At 40.9% G+C, this 18,157-nt stretch overlaps 1 protein-coding gene across 1 annotated transcript; it reads left to right on the top strand.

The window, feature by feature from the left end:
• The first annotated feature begins 2,147 nt into the window (after nucleotides 1-2,147).
• Nucleotides 2,148-17,013, top strand: LOC123144861 (lysine--tRNA ligase, chloroplastic/mitochondrial). Its single transcript, XM_044564113.1, has 14 exons — nucleotides 2,148-2,457; nucleotides 2,591-2,803; nucleotides 3,792-3,903; nucleotides 7,358-7,466; nucleotides 8,042-8,099; nucleotides 8,326-8,394; nucleotides 11,922-12,029; nucleotides 12,827-12,919; nucleotides 13,066-13,170; nucleotides 13,536-13,739; nucleotides 14,403-14,497; nucleotides 15,457-15,547; nucleotides 16,374-16,541; nucleotides 16,676-17,013. Exons 1-14 carry the CDS (start codon nucleotides 2,236-2,238, stop codon nucleotides 16,766-16,768), a joined length of 1,740 nt encoding a protein of 579 aa, XP_044420048.1. The 5' UTR covers nucleotides 2,148-2,235; the 3' UTR covers nucleotides 16,769-17,013.
• The last annotated feature ends 1,144 nt before the right edge of the window (nucleotides 17,014-18,157 follow it).

The following is an 18,157-nucleotide window of genomic DNA, read 5'->3' as shown; positions in this document are numbered from 1 at the left end:
GGGGGAGCTAGCGTCCTTATCCTCCCCGTCGCCGGCGAGGGGGTGCGGCGGGGACTGCCCCTGTTCCGACCCCGGTCGGGGGAACAGGGAAGGGGGCGAGTGGGAGAGGTGGGCTGGGCCGGGGGTCGGCCCAGGCGGGCCAGGGGTCCAGTGGGGGGGAGGGCCTCCTCTTTTTTTTTCTTTTTCTTTGTCTGTTCTGTTTTCTGTTGTATTTTCTTTTTATTTATTTATTTTCTTTTCTGTTTTATTTCATTTAAAAGTATTTAGGTATTTTATAAAAATGTGTTTTCTTCACCATAATTATCAGTGCAATTTCTGGCATGGCCCGAACATTTTTGTTTAAATTTTTGAAAACTTTTATTTTCCACTTTAAATTTAATTGAAGTTTAAATTAGGAGTTTGAAAAGAAATGTGTTCCAAATGTGATCAAGCCCTGTTTAGCAACATGATTAGCTTAATCACAGAGGGTTACTGTAGCATGATCCTCAGGGTGTTACAAGTTGATCCCTAGTCCTATGGCAGCTTCATGTCTTTTCTAGAATGCAACCTTTGTTCAACAAGTTATTAAAAAAACATTATATTTACTACAAACAGGAATAATCTAGACAAAAGATGTCATGTAAAATACTCATTTTTGCTAGTTTTCAGTTGCCCGAATTTTTTATAAATCTTGGTAACCTAAAATGTTATATTAGTTAGTCCAAAATTGAACTCTCGAAGGTATGGAATATTGATGTAATATTAGTGCACTTATTAGTTCTTCGTTTCTTGAGTGAGGTGGGACCATAAGATGGGAATGTTGAAGTTAATCAAAGGCTAAACAATGACCTAGACAACTTTTTAGACAATCAAGGAAAAACATTCTCTAAAATAATTCATATGTCAAAGTTATGTTTGATTTTCCTTGCTAGTTCATGTATACCTCGTCTGGCTTCCATGAACTGTGCCTGGAATTCAAGAATTAGAAAGAGTTCTAATTAGATTATAGAAACACGAGAGCTTCATTGTCATAAAAATAGGAGTCATAAATTCCAAACTCAATTCTAGCGAGTTAGAATATGACCAAACCAATTCTTTACTATCGGGAAAGAATCAAATGTATTCATGGGTTCCATAAATTCATGGGACTTACAAGAACATATATGGACTCACCAAACTACTCCCTCCGTCTAGGTGAGTAAGTTATCTTAGGTTGTGCACCGTGACCAAGGAGGAGGGGAAAACGAGAGAACTTAATGTTTATTTGCTAATTAATAGCATTGCATGCAATGAACTAACCACTGCATGTCGTGTTTGGTAGTCTCAAGTCATTAAAATCATGCACACCCCACATATCTTATTGGTTGATTTGTCAAGAAACAAGAAACGAGGTAGAAGTTAATGCACCGCGCCTAAGTGTTTTGGGATTATTTGGTTTTCGTAAGATGACTTACACACCTAGACGGAGGGAGTACACAAAATTTATGCCACCATGAATTAAGTCATCCACAGAAGTTTGAGTTAATTTCATAAAACAATTGTTGAAAACTTAAATATCAAAGTTTTGTGAAAGAGCATGTGTACAAGTATGTGACTCACCTGCACGAATTAACCAGCTAGTACGCCAAATGTCGCTCCTCAACGCACGAGCAACGCCCATAAAGTTTTGAATCTTTTTTTGTTAATTTTTTATAATGTGAGGACGTGGTTCAAAGTGAAAATATCATTTCTTTTGTGAAAAGTCATTTGTATAAGTATGTGGGACTTACTTCCACGATTTGACCCGCCAATAATCAACATTTCCCTCAACACATGGACAATACCCATAAAGTTTCAAATAATCACATGAAAAGTATAGTGTGGGATTGAATTTTAAATATCAAAGTTTTATGAAAGTCCACACACGACATACTTAAACTATGTGGTCTGCCGTTAAGCTCAAAACAGCTTCCTGGCACATAGAAAATGTTGGACAAATCTCAATTGATTCTGGATTTTTAAGTGTGAACATGAAGTTTGAATTTGTACAGAATGAGTAACTTGCATTTGTGCTCGACACCAAAACATAAATATTTGAATTAAAATCTTTAAGAAAAAACTCAAATTCTATTAAACTTAGATTTATAATCCAATTAATTTTTTATATGGAAACGAGGTGCTAGAGAAATCAGGGGCGTACAGCCTTCTTGCAAAACCACCAAAACGCCTCGAAATTCGAAGATAACGAACGCATCCACCTGCTCGGATACGCGACTAATGGAGGCGCTGCGGGTATGGAGGGCTTCCTTCAATCTCCTCGGCTTCGCGGCCTCCCGCGCCGCCGCCGCCTCGGCCGGGAGGGCCCACCGTTTCCACATCCGCTGCTGCTCCCCGGCCGCTGCCGCCACCACGAAGCCGCCGCAGGACCGGCGCCGCCGCAGCGCCTCCTCATCCTCCACCTCCGACCGCGACTCTATCCGCGCCATTCGCCTAAAAAAGGTCAGCTCTTCGTCAGCCGCAACTTGCTACGCCCCTGCTTGAACGCTGTTGGGCGCCCCATTATACTCCCCACAATCTGTGGCCGATACTGCCGTGAATCTGCTCGAGATCAGTAGCTTGTTTGGCTTGCTAGGTCGAGGAGCTAAGAGGGAAGGGTTACGAACCGTACGCGTACAAGTGGGACAGGACTCACACGACCAAGGAGCTTCAGGAGAGGTACACCCATCTCGAGAATGGTGAAGTCTGCACCGAGGCGTCGGTTTCCATTGCTGGTAGGATCGTTGCCCGAAGAGCATTTGGAAAGCTTGTTTTCATGACCATAAGAGACGACTCCGGAACTATTCAGGTTCGTTCTTCAAATGATTTGCCATCTATTGCCAGTCAAATTACTTGTGTGAATCAGACAAGGATTGTTGCTTTATAATTTCCCAATAGCAATATGTTTTCTGCCTGAGCTTGTAGTTGAAACTGGCTAACCATGTCATTGCAAATATTAAAATTGGTTGCCCTATGAGTTAGCAAAGTTTGGTCAAAACTCTGGAAATTCAGCTTCTGAGCCGCTGAAAAGTGAGCTGTACAATAGTTTGGCAACAAACCAAGTGGCCGTCAAATACAATGATTTGTTTACTTTCAAATAGTACTCCCTCAGTAAACAAGTATAAGAGCGTTTAGATCACTAAAGTAGTGATCTAAACGCTCTTATATTTCTTTACGGAGGGAGTAGTTGTCTCAAGAAGCTCCGAACTTAGTGTCACGTACTATTTACTCTTCTTAATATATGTCAATGTTTTTGTGCTCCATTTTTGCATATTATCTAGATGTGTGAGGCATGTGAATGCCTGAATAAACAAAATGAATCAGTATTTGATGCGAGAAATTTGTATTGATTAAACATCTGATTCTTATTAAAATATGAGCACATTCTGATGCAGCTTATGATGGATGCAAAGTTGTTTCACCATCCAATTCAAATTCTGTTTGTATGATCTCAACTTGTCAATGTTAGTCTGCCTGGTAGGTAAGCCTAAGATTGCACTAAACACTCTTAATCATGTACCGTGTGGATTTGTTGAGCAATCTTTAATATTCTTGTTGGCTCAGTATGGGATCCATTAGTAAAAGGCCATCAGGTGACATTGTATGTTGTGACTATTGTTTCCATTGGAGTTTGGCTTCTTCCCAATGCAGATGAAGTCTACTAGATCATGTTCTGCAGTTTGCTATTTGTATTTCTTGTGGCTAGTAGCTACTAAAACTTTGGTGGTTATTCATTTAATTGTTGAAGAGATTTTGTGTGATATACATTTTAAAACTTCCCTTTTGGCAATTGTTAGCTTTACTGTGAGAAAGACAGCCTTACGGAGGAGCAGTTTGAGCAACTGAAGGCATTTATTGATGTTGGCGATATCTTAGGTGCAAGTGGGTCCATAAAGAAGACAGAAAAAGGTTTAGTACTAATAATCCTTATACTGATGTGTGAATACTGACTATTATATTTGGGATTTTCTATTTGTCAGTCGACTGAGAATGAGTTAAATCGCAGTCGACCGTGTTGCACATTACCAAGCCTAAACTTGCACAGAAAATTCACATCCAGGAATAGGCTCCATGCATTTTTCCAAACCTAACATTGCACTCAACTGTTATATGGCATAGTTTTCTTTTCCTGTTCTCTGTAGGTGTCAAATTGAACTGTAAGCCTCACATATGAACAAATCTCAGTAAACTCGGCCTATGACCAATGCATTAAACTTCTTAGTGGCAGCATTAACGAGTTCACTTTTCATCATTTGACTCCAGTTTGCAGCATAATATTGACTTTTATGTATCTGTCTGTTTTTTTATCGCGTACTGTGAGGAAAAATCCCACGATTCCAATATATTAAGAGAAAATATCTGCAAGAGTTAAAGGGTCAGAATATGCAAAGAAGCCAACCTAGGGTGGTAGGAAAGAGATCCAGCATATCAACCTATCTCTATGCTTGATCTTAACCCTATGAGCTAGCAGAGAGATACCATGAACAAAGTTACAGCGCCATGCTGTAAAAGAGGGTTCGCAGAAATAAAAACCTTGCCATTATGCTGAAGCCAAATGTGGCAGCAAGCTAGAAACACAACCTCAGAGAAGAAAGGCCCCCCAAATCCCTCCCTTGCCGCCCAAGCAATATGTGCATGTTGCTACCTCCAGATCAGTCAATTTGCAAATAACTCCACACACGGCAACTAAAATTGCAGAGTCACCTCGTCACATAATTCTTAAATTTTGTCCGTCTGAAATAAGTTGAAATCTCAACTTAGCATGTTAGGTTGTTTCACTATTGAAGTGCCTTGTTTTTTCCTGTCTAAAAGTCACCTTTATGCAAACACAGGTGACTTGTTTTTATTCAGATAACCATCTGATTATTCTCTATTTAAATTTAAACTAAGCAAACCAAGTAACCAACCCACTTTGCTATTCCGGAAAATACAACAAAATTGGGTGAGGGATGTTAAGAAAGGCAAAAATGAGTTACATAGCAGAATGCTGCAAAGTTACCAAGGACATGTGTTAGTAGGTCTGGTTATAGCATTAGAGCATCCACTGTTCAAAAAGGCGCTACTAGGCGCTCGCCTAGGCGCGCTTAAGCTCTGGGCGTTGGCATAGCGTCTCGCTTTGGCCCTAGGCGCTCAGGAAAGCGCCCGGCGAGGTCCTCCGGCAAGAAATCGTGTTTCTCAGGCAGGGAATCAATCTCCCCGGCCAGGATTTGACCTTCCCGACAAGGATTCAACCAATCCAGCGACAAATCGACAGATTGCGGCGAGGGATCGAGCATCTCCGGTGAGAAATCGACTGATTCCGGTGAGGGATCAAACATATCCGGCGAGAAATCGAGCTTCACTGGCTGACTGGTTCCCATGTGCAGCAAGGGAGAGAGGAAGGAAAAAGGCGGCGTGAGGAGGATCCCAAATTTTCCGTCGACTGTGCACGTATGGGTGGCTTTAGTAGGAGAATGGGATAGATGGGCCAGTGGTTTAATGGACCAGGTCAGCCCATCTACCTTATTTCTTCGTGCCACAGTGGAAACGCCTAGGCCCTAGGCGTGCCTAGGCAACGCATAAGCGGGTTGTGCGCAAGTAGGTCCCAAAACGCATAAGTAACGCCCAGCGCCTTTTTAAACTTTGAGAGCAGCACAAAATCCTTGTGAATGTCTAAAGTTTATGTACACAAAAAAAGTCGACTAACAGGCACTATCACCCGTTGCATTTTTAACTAGAAGAAACTACCATGTGCACACCCCGTGGAGGCCAAGCCTCGAACCTGAGTGGACTGAGCGTGCGCACTCGTGCCTCTAGCCAACTGAAGGATGCGCAGTTCTTAAAGTTTATATATTATGGCAGCTCAATATTATTACCTGGGGTAAACGAGTTCAGTTCATGCCACTTTATATACAACAACAACAAAGCCTTTAGTCCCAAACAAGTTGGGGTAGGCTAGAGGTGAAACCCATAAGATCTCGCAACCAACTCATGGTTCTGGCACATGGATAGCAAGCTTCCACACACCCCTGTCCATGGTTAGTTCTCTGGTGATACTCCAGTCCTTCAGATCCCTCTTTACGTACTCCTCCCATGTCAAGTTCGGTCTACCCCGACCTCTCTTGACATTATCGGCACGCTTTAGCCGTCCGCTATGCACTGGCGCTTCTGGGAGGCCTGCTCTGAATATGCCCAAACCATCTCAGACGATGTTGGACAAGCTGCTCTTCAATCCGCGCTACCCCAACTCTATCCCGTATATCATCATTCCAGACTCGGTCCTTGTGTGGCCACACATCCATCTCAACATGCGCATCTCCGCCACACCTAACTGTTGAACATGTTGCCTTTTAGTCGGCAAACACTCAGCGCCATACAACATTGCGGGTCGAACCTCAGTCCTATAGAACTTGTCTTTTAGCTTTTGTGGCACTCTCTTGTCACAGAGAATGCCAGAAGCTTGGCGCCACTTCATCCATCCGGCTTTGATTCGATGATTCACATCTTCATCGATATCCCCATCCTTCTGCAGCATAGACCCCAAATATCTAAAGGTGTCCTTCTGAGGCACCACCAGCCCATCAAGGCTAACCTCCTCCTCCTCCTCGTCCCTAGTAGTACTGAAACCACACCTCATGTACTCGGTTTTAGTTCTACTAAGTCTAAAACCTTTGGATTCCAAGGTTTGTCTCCATAGCTCTAACTTCCTATTGACCCCCGTCCGACTATCATCGACTAGCACCACATCATCCGCAAAGAGCATACACCATGACATATCTCCTTGTATATCCCTTGTGACCTCATCCATCACTAGAGTGAAAAGATGGGGGCTCAAAGCTGACCCCTGGTGCAGTCCTATTTTAATCGGGAAGTCATCAGTGTCGACATCACTTGTTCGAACACTTGTCACAACATTATCGTACATGTCCTTGATGAGGGTAATGTACTTTGCTGGGACTTTGTGTTTCTCCAAGGCCCACCAGATGACTTTCCGCGGTATCTTATCGTAGGCCTTCTCCAAGTCAATGAACACCATACGCAGGTCCTTCTTTTGCTCCCTGTATCTCTCCATGAGTTGTCATACCAAGAAAATGGCTTCCATGGTCGACCTCCCAGGCATGAAACCAAACTGATTTTTGGTCATGCTTGTCATACTTCATAAGCGGTGCTCAATGACTCTCTCACATAGCTTCATTGTATGGCTCATCAGCTTAATTCCACGGTAATTAGTACGACTCTGAACATCCCCCTTGTTCTTGAAGATTGGTACTAATTTACGTTTTTTGATGTGCTAGTAATCTAGCATGCATTTCAATAGCTCGATATTCACTATAGTTCTTTTATTAACCTGCACTTGTATTTGACATGATGGATTTCACTGCAGGGGAACTATCTGTTTATGTCAGCTTTTTCGAAATCCTTACAAAATCCTTACTCCCGCTACCAGATAAGTATCATGGCTTGACAGATGTGGACAAGCGGTATCGCCAAAGGTTAGCTTTTCTTTTGCTTAATATTATGTCCTTTTGTTCCTGAATACACATTTAATACTATGCTATGTGCCATCTTCATACAAACCATTTGGCTGCTATCAATGGGGTTGGGTCTTAATGTATTTTCTTTGGTTTGACAGATGTTAGGCATCTTTTGTTTTGCTTCATATGTATTTCTAATTGGAGAATTCATGACATTCACGTTCATGCTTCAGTTAGCACACTAGTATCCGGTGAAACATTAATGTGACAAATGTTCTCCAATGATATACATAAATTATATCAGTCATTTTTAGTATATTACAATTTACAGATACTCACTATCGATCACATCCTATTACAATGGCATAAATGGTTCAGTGGTCCTTTTTGCTAATCTATTACTTACATTTGTCTGCCCCCTGCTGCAATAATGCATGCTGTTTAAATTGAAAACTGGATCCTAGCATTCTAGATTCATGTCACGTTTATTTGATTAAATGTGATTTACTTACCTTGTTATGTCTTTACAATTTTTGTTTTAGTATCTATGAGCCATGACAACTATTATTCATATATTCCAAAATTCATGTCAGGTACATTGACATGATTGCAAATCCTGAGGTTGCTGATGTGTTTCGAACAAGAGCGAAGGTACTGAATACTGTTGTACACAGAAACATATTTTCCTTAGGGAAACGGAGGTAGATTGTGGAACACCAAACAGAGTCCTGTCATTTGTATTATGTTGGATAGTAAGATCACATCCTTAGTTCATCCAAAAGTACCCAGTTTGATGAATATGACGGACAGGCAGTGGCATGCATCATTTGTGAAAGTTACCTTCTATTGTTGTCTTAGCTATTTTCATTTCTCATAGGTTGTTTCTGAAATCCGCAAAACAATGGAATCATTTGGGTTCATTGAAGTTGAAACGCCAGTTCTACAGGTTTGGTTTCTGTATATTCTTTAAATTATCACTCTGCAGGATTAATCATTGATGTAATTTCCGATTTCTAGCTTGATAAGAGGGCATTGATGAGGTCATATATGTTAAATTTAAGTTGCTGCTTATTCTTATATAGAAAATAGGTGTAGTCTGTAACCAACTAGCCAAGTGTTCTTTGTTGGTTTAAAGAAACAGAGCCGATGAAGTCCCTGGTTTGGTTTTTACAGTTCAATTGCATATCTAGTCTGTTTTCTGAACTTGAATCTAGATGTTCAATCTTTAATCTTGTTAACCTTGTGTATAGGATTACCATATGTATAACTCATAGTTTAGTTTACTTGGTGGTGGTCATGCTGTTGCACAAAACTATTTTGCCAACCTTGCATGTTAATATGTTACGCTTCTAATAATTCTATTTCAGACAAATCCCTTTCTAAAAGGGCTAATTTTGTTTTATATCTATTTTACAGTACATACTGATAAGACGAAACTTGTCCGTGCCCAACACTTAAAATTTGTTCTACTCAACATATTTTTTTCTCTAGCAGGCATGTTAGTGTTTGTCATTTTATTAGAAGAAAACACCAAAGATGGCGGTATTCTTACAAAGCCAGCAAGCGAAAAAGAAAAAGAAAAAGAAGCAAAAAATACTGTACAGATCCTAGAGCTACAGGCTTAGGGATAATACTCCGGGTTGGGGCAGGCTTTGCGCCCAAACTCAAAACGACAAGCCTGAGCCTAGCATTCAACATGTAAACAGTAGCATTTTCAATTAAAACTTTAGTATTGATTTAATCATTTTTGGATAAACAGTATCGTCACAGTGTGTATAATAAAAGACTACATTTTAAGTATTTTGGGCTTAAGAGCCCTGCTTCGGGGAAAACGTGGATCCAGGCCCTGCGGCGGGCTTTTGGGCTGGGCCTGTTGGGCTGCACTGCCCATTCTCAGGCCTACATTTGAGCAAGAAGACGCGTAATGCCCCTCTAACTTCATCTCAGACATGCATACTTACAACTTGCTGTCTTGTACATGACAAAAACATGTTTACCTTAACACGGATTGCGAATGAGAGAATTCTTCTCTGACACCTTTTTGATCTTAGATAGACAATAATGCAGTATAACACATGATAAGAGAGCCATCCCACTTTTGAGCGAGTGAAGCCGGCAGCAGGCAAGGTCTTACTAGTTGTGTTGGGGCTAAGATACCAAAGCAATAACCTTACCTAACAAGGCTACCGTAGATTCATTCTCTGGGTTTGTTGGACTGGAAGTGCATATACACTTGTCTGTATAGGGACAACTAGCTTCAAGCATCTGGATATTGGATCCCGATCAGCTTGTCAGGATAATCTCTGCTTGATCCTACCTAGATTATTGTTGCTTTCCAGTAATTGGCATCAGAAATTTAATTTCATAATGCTTATTTAGTTTATTCGAAGCAACGTATTTATGGTTGATGGTCGAAGTGTCACCTTGGAGACTGATAAAGAATGACCTACATTGTGACCCAGAGGTAGTAGAAAGTGTAAAGTCAAAAGCCCACAAAACATATAGTTTATGTGATGTCCAATATGCTGTTTTAATCAGTGGCGGAGGACGAATTTTTTTTGAGGTGGGGCGAACCTTGCACCAACAACCACCGTGACGTCATGCCACCCGACAGTGACCACCAGGAACACAACCACGCCGTTGTTGCTCACCTTCCTCCTATGCAAACGTCTACGTCCACGACTGAGCCCTGTCTAGCCTCCGCTGCTCCCGTTGTTTGCCCGACCACTGCCACCTGCAATGGATACTAGCGCTAGGGTTGGCCGGTCACTAACATGGTGTGCATGGTGGAGTTAGGAATGAAGCAAAGCCCGGCCCAAAAAACCACTGCCACCTGCAATGGATACTAGCGCTAGGGTTGAACGGTCGGCCGGTCGCTAACGTGGTGCGCGTGGCGGAGTAAGGAATGAAGCAAGGCCCGGCCAAAAAAAAGTCAGCGACATGAAATAACTTTGCTACTCTCTTCGATCCATGTTAATTGTTGCTGCTTTAATATGGATCGGAGGGTGTACTTATAACTACTCGAGAAATACTTAATAACATTCCCAAAAAATACCACATACAAAATAAAGCTTAATTTTTTAATAATTTAAGTTCAATGCTTAACAAACTAACATGAAATGAATTTGATATAAAAATGTTTCAATTTAGTTCTACAGGACATATAGAAACTAGATGATATCCCGCACGTTGTTGTGGGAATATTTGCAACATATTTCAATGTGATTCATAATTCATTGTATGAAACATGAATATTTGAAGTAATACTATAGAAAGCTAAAATGAAAATACATATAGTTTATTATGTTTCATTACTATATAGTTGTAAAATGTCTATTAATAAATAGCACAATAGAATGAAAATTCTCATGTATTTTTGCATGCTGAAATGGGTCTTTTTTCATGCATGTTTCATGATGAAGTGGCATGCTTGCATATTGAGAGACATATGGTAGTGGGGGTGGCCCTTTTCTCATGCATGTTGTGAGATGATGTGGCATGCTTGCATGTTGAGAGAAATAGTTAGTGGGGGCTAGCTATTTAGATAGAAGATATGTATTATTATGTTTCATTACTATATAGTTGTAAAATGTTCATTAAATAAATAGCATAATAGAATGAAAATTCTCATGTATTTTTGCATGTTGAGATGGTTTTTTTTCATGCATGTTTCATGATGAGGTGGCATGCTTGCATGTTGAGAGACATATGGTAGTGGGGGTGGGCCTTTTCTCATGCATGCTGTGAGATGATGTGGCATGCTTGCATGTTGAGAGAAATAGTTAGTGGGGGCTAGCTATTTAGGTATAGAAGATACATACACTACACTAGGACTGCATGCACTAGGGCAGCCAGGCAGGGAACGACGTGGCCACACGCCGATGAATGGCGGCCGTGACGTTCTCTCGCTGCACTCACGAAAGATGGCGGGCTCGAGAGGGAGTTGTGGGGAGTCCGGGACGCTAGCCGCCGGCAGTACGGGAGCAGCCAATCAGAGAAGTGCTGGCGGCGTGTTGGAGGTTTGGAGCGCCTGGTGTGTGCGAGTAGAGGACGTTCGCTTCCCGTGTGTGGGTCGGTAGATGGCTAGATGCTTCCATGATGGGGGCCTTTATTTTCCGGGCTGTGCTGGGTTGTACCTTACGCCCTCCCTTTTCTTTCTTTTCTTCTCAGCCATCCATCGATGTATGCGACTGGAGTCTGGATGCATGCGTACGCATCAACGCAGCGTATACTAGTATAAAAATTTCTGTGCCAAGTCGAGGTAGGGCGGACGCCCGACCTCGCCCTACCGGCTCCTCCGGCTGTGGTTTTAATAATGCATTAATGATATCAGCATATAGCTAAGCCAAATGGGGGCACAATCTAGTATAATAGCACTAAGAAATGATCTTGTTCTTTTGTACCTTTTTTTTTCTGCCCATGTTCACTTTTAGAGTCTTCTCTGACCTTTTTTCTTGAAACGGGAAAATATAGGGAGAAGCAGGTGGTGCTGAAGCAAGACCTTTTATAACTCACCATAACTCCCTCCAAAGGGATCTTTACTTGAGGATTGCAACGGAGCTACATTTGAAAAGAATGCTGGTGAGGTCACAATGCCGCTTTTTTCCTCTACCTTTTGGAAGTTTGGCTTTTCCTTAAACTAATCTATAGTAGTGTCCTTTCCTGCGATACAATTGCTTCCATTTTAATGAGTAAATTTACTACTGCAAGTTCCTCTATATGCTTGTTAGATCAACCTGATCTAGTTTAACATGTTAATTTAATAATATACTGTAATTGTTTACCAATAAGCTTGTAAGTTTATTTTCTAGATTGTTTATGTGCATATTTCTCGACTTGGTTAAATTGAATTTGTCTCAATATGTTCGTGGAATAGTCACGAGATGTAAGTTGAAGAAAAATTATATGTTGTAAGCTACAATTGTCTTGGAGCGTTACTTTTGGAGTAAATTTCTAGTTTGGCACTTTGCACCATGCAACTGGTGTTTACATTTTCATTCATCTGTTTCTAAGTCTTTGAAGGGGTTAAAAAAATGTATGCACCTAAGCTCAGGTGCTCCTGTGCGAGCTTGGCCGTTGGATCTTTGATCCAGCGGACATGTGAGGTGCTCCAATTTTTTGGCAAGAAGGCCCTCCAGAAATCACTAAATGACGCGCAGGTCCAGGGGCTCCCGAGATGTCCGATGGATCGAGATCCAACGGCTGAGGTCGCACGGGAGCACCTGAGCATAGGTGCTCCCGGAGGACCAGATATTCTCCCCTGTTGGAACATTCCCTATGGGGGGAACTAACATGTGTTCTTACAATTTCAAAAGGCCATGCCCCGGCGCCAAACTTCTATTTACTTACGAGTTTATGAGTACTATTGGCAAATGCAGGTTGGAGGGCTCGAGAAAGTTTATGAGATTGGGAGAATATTCCGAAATGAAGGCATCTCTACTCGTCATAATCCTGAATTTACCACCATTGAAGTAAATAATCCTTTTCTCTCATGTTTAGCTCTCCTTTTTTTGGGAGCTTGAGCTATCTCGTAGCTTAATTGCTCTATCTCTACCTTTCCATTTTCCATGCCTACTTTAAATAAGGTCTCACTTGCTCCCTTATATTTGGAAGCTAGATGTATGAAGCATATTCAGACTATGAAAGCATGATGAATTTGGCTGAAGAAATTGTAACTCGATGTGCTATGGCTACGACTGGAAAGCTTAAGATTGATTACCAGGTAATGTGTTTCAAGTCTATCTATAGTATGAGAATATATTGTGCTGCATTATGTGAGTGAATTTGGATTGTCAAGTCAAGTATCACATCAAAATCATGTCAACATTTGTTGCTCATATCACTGCTTTACTAAACCTCGTTTTTTGTTGTCGTTTCTCTCTGAGCGGAACTCATTGGCAATTATTCTTGCCATCAATGATGCTCTACTAGTAGTCTTGTTTTGGGTCTTATGGACTGACCTGGATTACCCTATGCAGATTGGCACTGGACACATGCACAATCAGCGCATATACTTAAAGCACACATATATACTTATTATATCTGTATTGCTTTCACTCCATGAACTGGGTATTTACTATCAAGCAGGGAACTGAAATCTCTCTGGAAAGACCATGGAGAAGGGAAACCATGCATCGTCTTGTCGAAGAAGCAACAGGAGTAGACTTCAATAGCTTTGGAGATGTTGAATCTGCTAAAAATGCTGCAAAAGGGCTGCTGGGGTTCAAAACAGAGAGCAGTGAGAATACTTCATTGCAAGCTTGTTCATCTGTTGGACATGTTCTCAACGAGGTATTTCTCAAATTCTGTTTCCTACAACTGTTTCAAAATTTACTATGGTGATGCATTAGAACTTTCTGAAGAATTTCTATTTTGGCTTCTTAATCTGAGTTAAACTTCATTTTAGACGGCATTTTGAGAACCCTTTTAGTCAAACCTCAACTCCAGGGTTTGGTTCAGAACAAGCATTCAGAGTCGGATCAGATTGTAAGCCTACAAAAAGAAAGTTGGATATTAGTTTGGGAGTGCAGAGTTTGCAGGAAACGTCTTATATTTTGGTACATAGGTAGTACTGAACTTTCTGTTAGCTGTATGTCTTTGTTTCCTATATTCTATAACCAATCTTTCTTTTAAGGATCTACTTTCTACAGACAATTGAATAAAAATGACATCCTAGGAAGTTTATAACTAATAAAATATACTTTTGTTAGTTTATGCATAAGAACTTAACTGATACAGGTTAAGGGATTTGAAAATTCACATATACTTCAACAGGAACATGCAGTAACTGTAAGTGCATGTTCAGCTACAATTTGAGTAGAACATATCCCTTCGAAACTGCAGAATTTTCAATGTATAGTATATGATGTGATAATTTCATTAAGTGTTTAAACTTTAAAGTTGCTTGATTGAGCTATTGGAGAGTTGATTATGCAATTCTATATCATATGCCAGGTCTTTGAGACTGTTGTTGAATCAACTCTTGTTCAACCAACGTTTGTTCTTGACTACCCAGTTGAGATATCACCATTAGCGAAACCACATCGGAGGTAATTCTGTTAATTTGGAAAAGCTATGTGTTCCAAAATTATTGCTATAAGGAAGTACTCATTTGCTTTATTAGGGATTTAATGTAATATGTCTCCCTGTTTTATTATCGACTTAATATTATCCACTGAGGTAAAGCTGCTGCCTTGTGACCATGAGGTCACGGGTTCAATTCCTGGAAACATTCTCTTACAGAAATGTAGGGAAAGGTTGCGTACTATAGACCCAAAGTGGTCAGACCCTTCCCCGGACCTTGCGCATGCGGGAGCTACATGCACCGGGCTGCCCTTTTTAAATATTATCCACTGAAAGTTCTCCTTTTGTAATGCAAATGACCGACAGGACAAATACCATTACGAATCCAGTATAGTTGAAGTACAGCTTTGTCCTGATATTAGTAGATTACATGCTACCGTGCAGATAATATTAGTAGATTACATGCTACCGTGCAGAATCAAGTATAGTCGAAGTACAGCTTTATCCATTACGAATCAAGTATAGTCGAATTACATCTTTGTCCAAAATCATTGCCACAATGTTACAGATCAACTGAGTTTCCAAAAGAACCACAACTTAATTTGAAAGTAACAATAATATTTGGAAAATATCAGAGGCAACAGAGAAAAATTTAATAGGATAGTGGCAAATAAGGCCCGTTTCCTTAAGGTATCACCACATACCACTTTTCACTGATCCAGCCAGTTAGGAATGCTCTGATTCAGCCTGTTAGGAATGCTCTGGTTTGTGCCAATCAGGAATTGAGAGTGTCAGTAGTCTGTGCATAAATAACTATCAAACTGGAGATCAACACTGACACAGAGGGACTGCATACAGTTTTGTTCGAGCATACCCCTTAAAGTTACAACTGCAATACACTATGCTGGACACAAATGACCTTTCTATATGAACTGTTCATATTGTGTAATTTGATGATCATGACAGCTCTTCTCTCTTATTGTAGGTATGCTGGTCTTACTGAACGATTTGAACTTTTTGTATGTGGCCGTGAAATTGGAAATGCATTTTCTGAGCTCACAGACCCAATTGATCAGGTGCGAATTTGTTTGCTTTCTTAATGCATGTCAGAGTGCCATTATCACATTTTCCATGTAAAGCTGCACTTCACATTAGCATAAACAACGCTTAGCGCGCATGACAAATTATGCTAGAAATATTTCAAGTTTTGGTCCGTGGTGATTAACTGATTATATGTGTAAACACAGTAATTTATTTGCATCATTTTCACTAGACAGATTTCAGAAATATTCACTGTGTTATGGGAACCATGAGTAATAATGTAAAAGGGAGCATTGGTATTAGAAAATTTCAGTTCTAAATTTCTAATGACCTTGAGTGAAACTAAAGAGCCGTACTTCTGGAAATACTTGATTTGCAGTGAGAATTTAATGTGTTGGCATGTAAGTATGATGCTATTATTATTATTTTTGGCCTTACTAGAAGGTTTATCAAATTTGATGGCATAGGCCAAACCAATGTTGCTGGTTAACTTGCAACAAGCACCACCATGTACCCAAACAGGGCTCTAAGGCCTTGTACAATGAGAGGTGCTTAGAAAAATAAACCAGGCTTTTCTTAAGCACCGGTGCTTATTTGTACAGGGTAGACGCTTAGAAATAGGCACCGATGCTTCAGAAAAACTCGGTTTATTTTTCTAAGCACCTCTCATTGTACAAGGCCTAAGGCATCCTCCCAAAGCTCCCACCTTACCTGAAAATGTGGGGAAATTACAGTTCTGTCCCTGACCCCTGAATGACAAGACATGTTTGATTTAGCTAAATCTTACTGTACATTGGCTTGATGAAAGATCCTTTGGCAAAGTATGCTAGACTGTAACGATCACTTTATTTTCTGCCGCAGAGGAGTCGTTTTGAAAATCAAATAAAGCAGCACAATGCTAAACGTGCTGCGATGGATAAGGTCAAATTGGACGAGAGTAAGGGGGATGATGAGTATTCCTATGAAGTTTCCTTGGATGAAGACTTCTTGACTTCTCTGGAATATGGAATGCCACCTGCTTCCGGAATGGTATAATCCTTAAATTGTCTGCAAGTGCAGTTTTTTTTGATAGGCTGTCACAAGTTTGCACTGAGCTATTTAATCATCATTATTATATGCACGTGAATTACGTACTAATTTGTGTGGAATCTTTCAACTTATAGGGCCTTGGTATCGACCGGTTAGTGATGCTTTTGACAAACTCTGCCAGCATAAGGGACGTTATCGCCTTTCCAGTTCTGAAGCTTCAGCAATAGGACCTTTGCTCAACGTAAGGAGAGATGCAATTTTGACAATGCCGAGCCGAGAAGAGATTCGGCGCATCCTGTGTCTTATGTTGAAGCAGTTTTGTTGTGTCTGACCAATATTTCGACTGGTAGATCTTGTGTGCAATTATATACTGCTCATTACTTCATTGGTAAATGGATGGGGAGGAGGGTCGAGAGTGTTACGCGAAATAGTCACTAGGTGCCGACGCTGGAATAAAAAATCGGTTCACATATTTATGGTTTCCTACAAGTACTCTTAGGTTGGAATGCTACGAATGTAAACGATACCTCTTCAATTTTTGTTAAAACCACGTGACCCGGTCGGTCATCTTGTAGGTATAATCAGTTAGCCGTAACCAAGTCAATCATCTTCTAGATTTGACCAGTTAAATTCGCTCCGTGTGCACCCAGATTTTTTAAACCGTTGGCTAATTTGCCCCTCCCTCCATCGTCTTTGGACGGGTGCCACGGCAGCCTGCCTCCAAATTCTCCCAGCGGCAGCCTCCAAATCATTTTTTTGAAAAACAAATGGACTTTATTCAACGGAAATAACAGATACATCGTTTGTGAGGAAAGGTACAATCTCAAACATAGGCTCCTCAAACCAATTAATGGTAGAAGAAAATTTAGCCAACCTAGCAAGCTCGTGCGCAACCTTATTGGCTTCCCTATTACAATGTTCAAACCTAGAGGTAGGAAAATCACACGCCAAAAAATAGCAATCATCAAAGATTGCCGCCGCCGCTCCTGCTGACCGTCCGCCGTTATTCATCGTTTCAATAACCTCCAAATTATCAGAATTAATAACTAGGCGATTGCAACCCGCACGTTGCGCTAGTGAAAGACCGAATCTGAGAGCCCAAGCTTTCGCTGTTAGAGCATCGATGCAATGATCAATTTTCCAAGTACCCCCTGCAATAAACTTCCCTTTGTCGTTCCTCAGGACAGCCCCCGCCGTACCTTTAAGAAGATCATGATCAAAAGAAGCATCAACATTAAGTTTCACAAAACCCACCGGGGGACGAATCCAACCCCCTCTTTTCATTGAAGCCCTTGGACTGGAAGCAACAACATAATTAGTCGTAAGAGCTTGTATCCCCATTGAAATCTGTTTTGCATCTTGAATTCTCTCCTTATGCACTAATTTACGTCTTTCCCACCATAAATACCAAGACGTAATGGCAATCATCTCCCGAGTATTCTGGAACCCCATAATAGATAAATCTTGGTCAGGCATGAGCAACAAAAACTCGAGGACCGCCTCTCCAGCACGATCAACTTCACAAGCTTGAGCAATGATCTCGTCTAATCCAAGCCTTCTCCAGACCTCTTTTGCCTTCTGGCACTGAAGCAACATATGCTTTGTGTCTTCTAAAC

This window comes from Triticum aestivum, chromosome 6D (genome assembly GCF_018294505.1).
Source record: "Triticum aestivum cultivar Chinese Spring chromosome 6D, IWGSC CS RefSeq v2.1, whole genome shotgun sequence".
Lineage (NCBI taxonomy): Eukaryota > Viridiplantae > Streptophyta > Magnoliopsida > Poales > Poaceae > Triticum > Triticum aestivum.
This window is presented reverse-complemented; position numbering and strand designations above follow the sequence as displayed.

What these genes read in the sequence shown, in the direction of transcription:
- LOC123144861 (XM_044564113.1), top strand. Translation starts at nt 2,236, where the DNA reads ATGGAGGCGCTGCGGGTATGGAGGGCTTCCTTCAATCTCCTCGGCTTC. An exon ending in TTAGCGAAACCACATCGGAG is followed by an intron (nt 14,498 to 15,456) that starts GTAATTCTGTTA and finishes CTCTTATTGTAG; the next exon opens with GTATGCTGGTCTTACTGAAC. An exon ending in TCACAGACCCAATTGATCAG is followed by an intron (nt 15,548 to 16,373) that starts GTGCGAATTTGT and finishes TTTCTGCCGCAG; the next exon opens with AGGAGTCGTTTTGAAAATCA.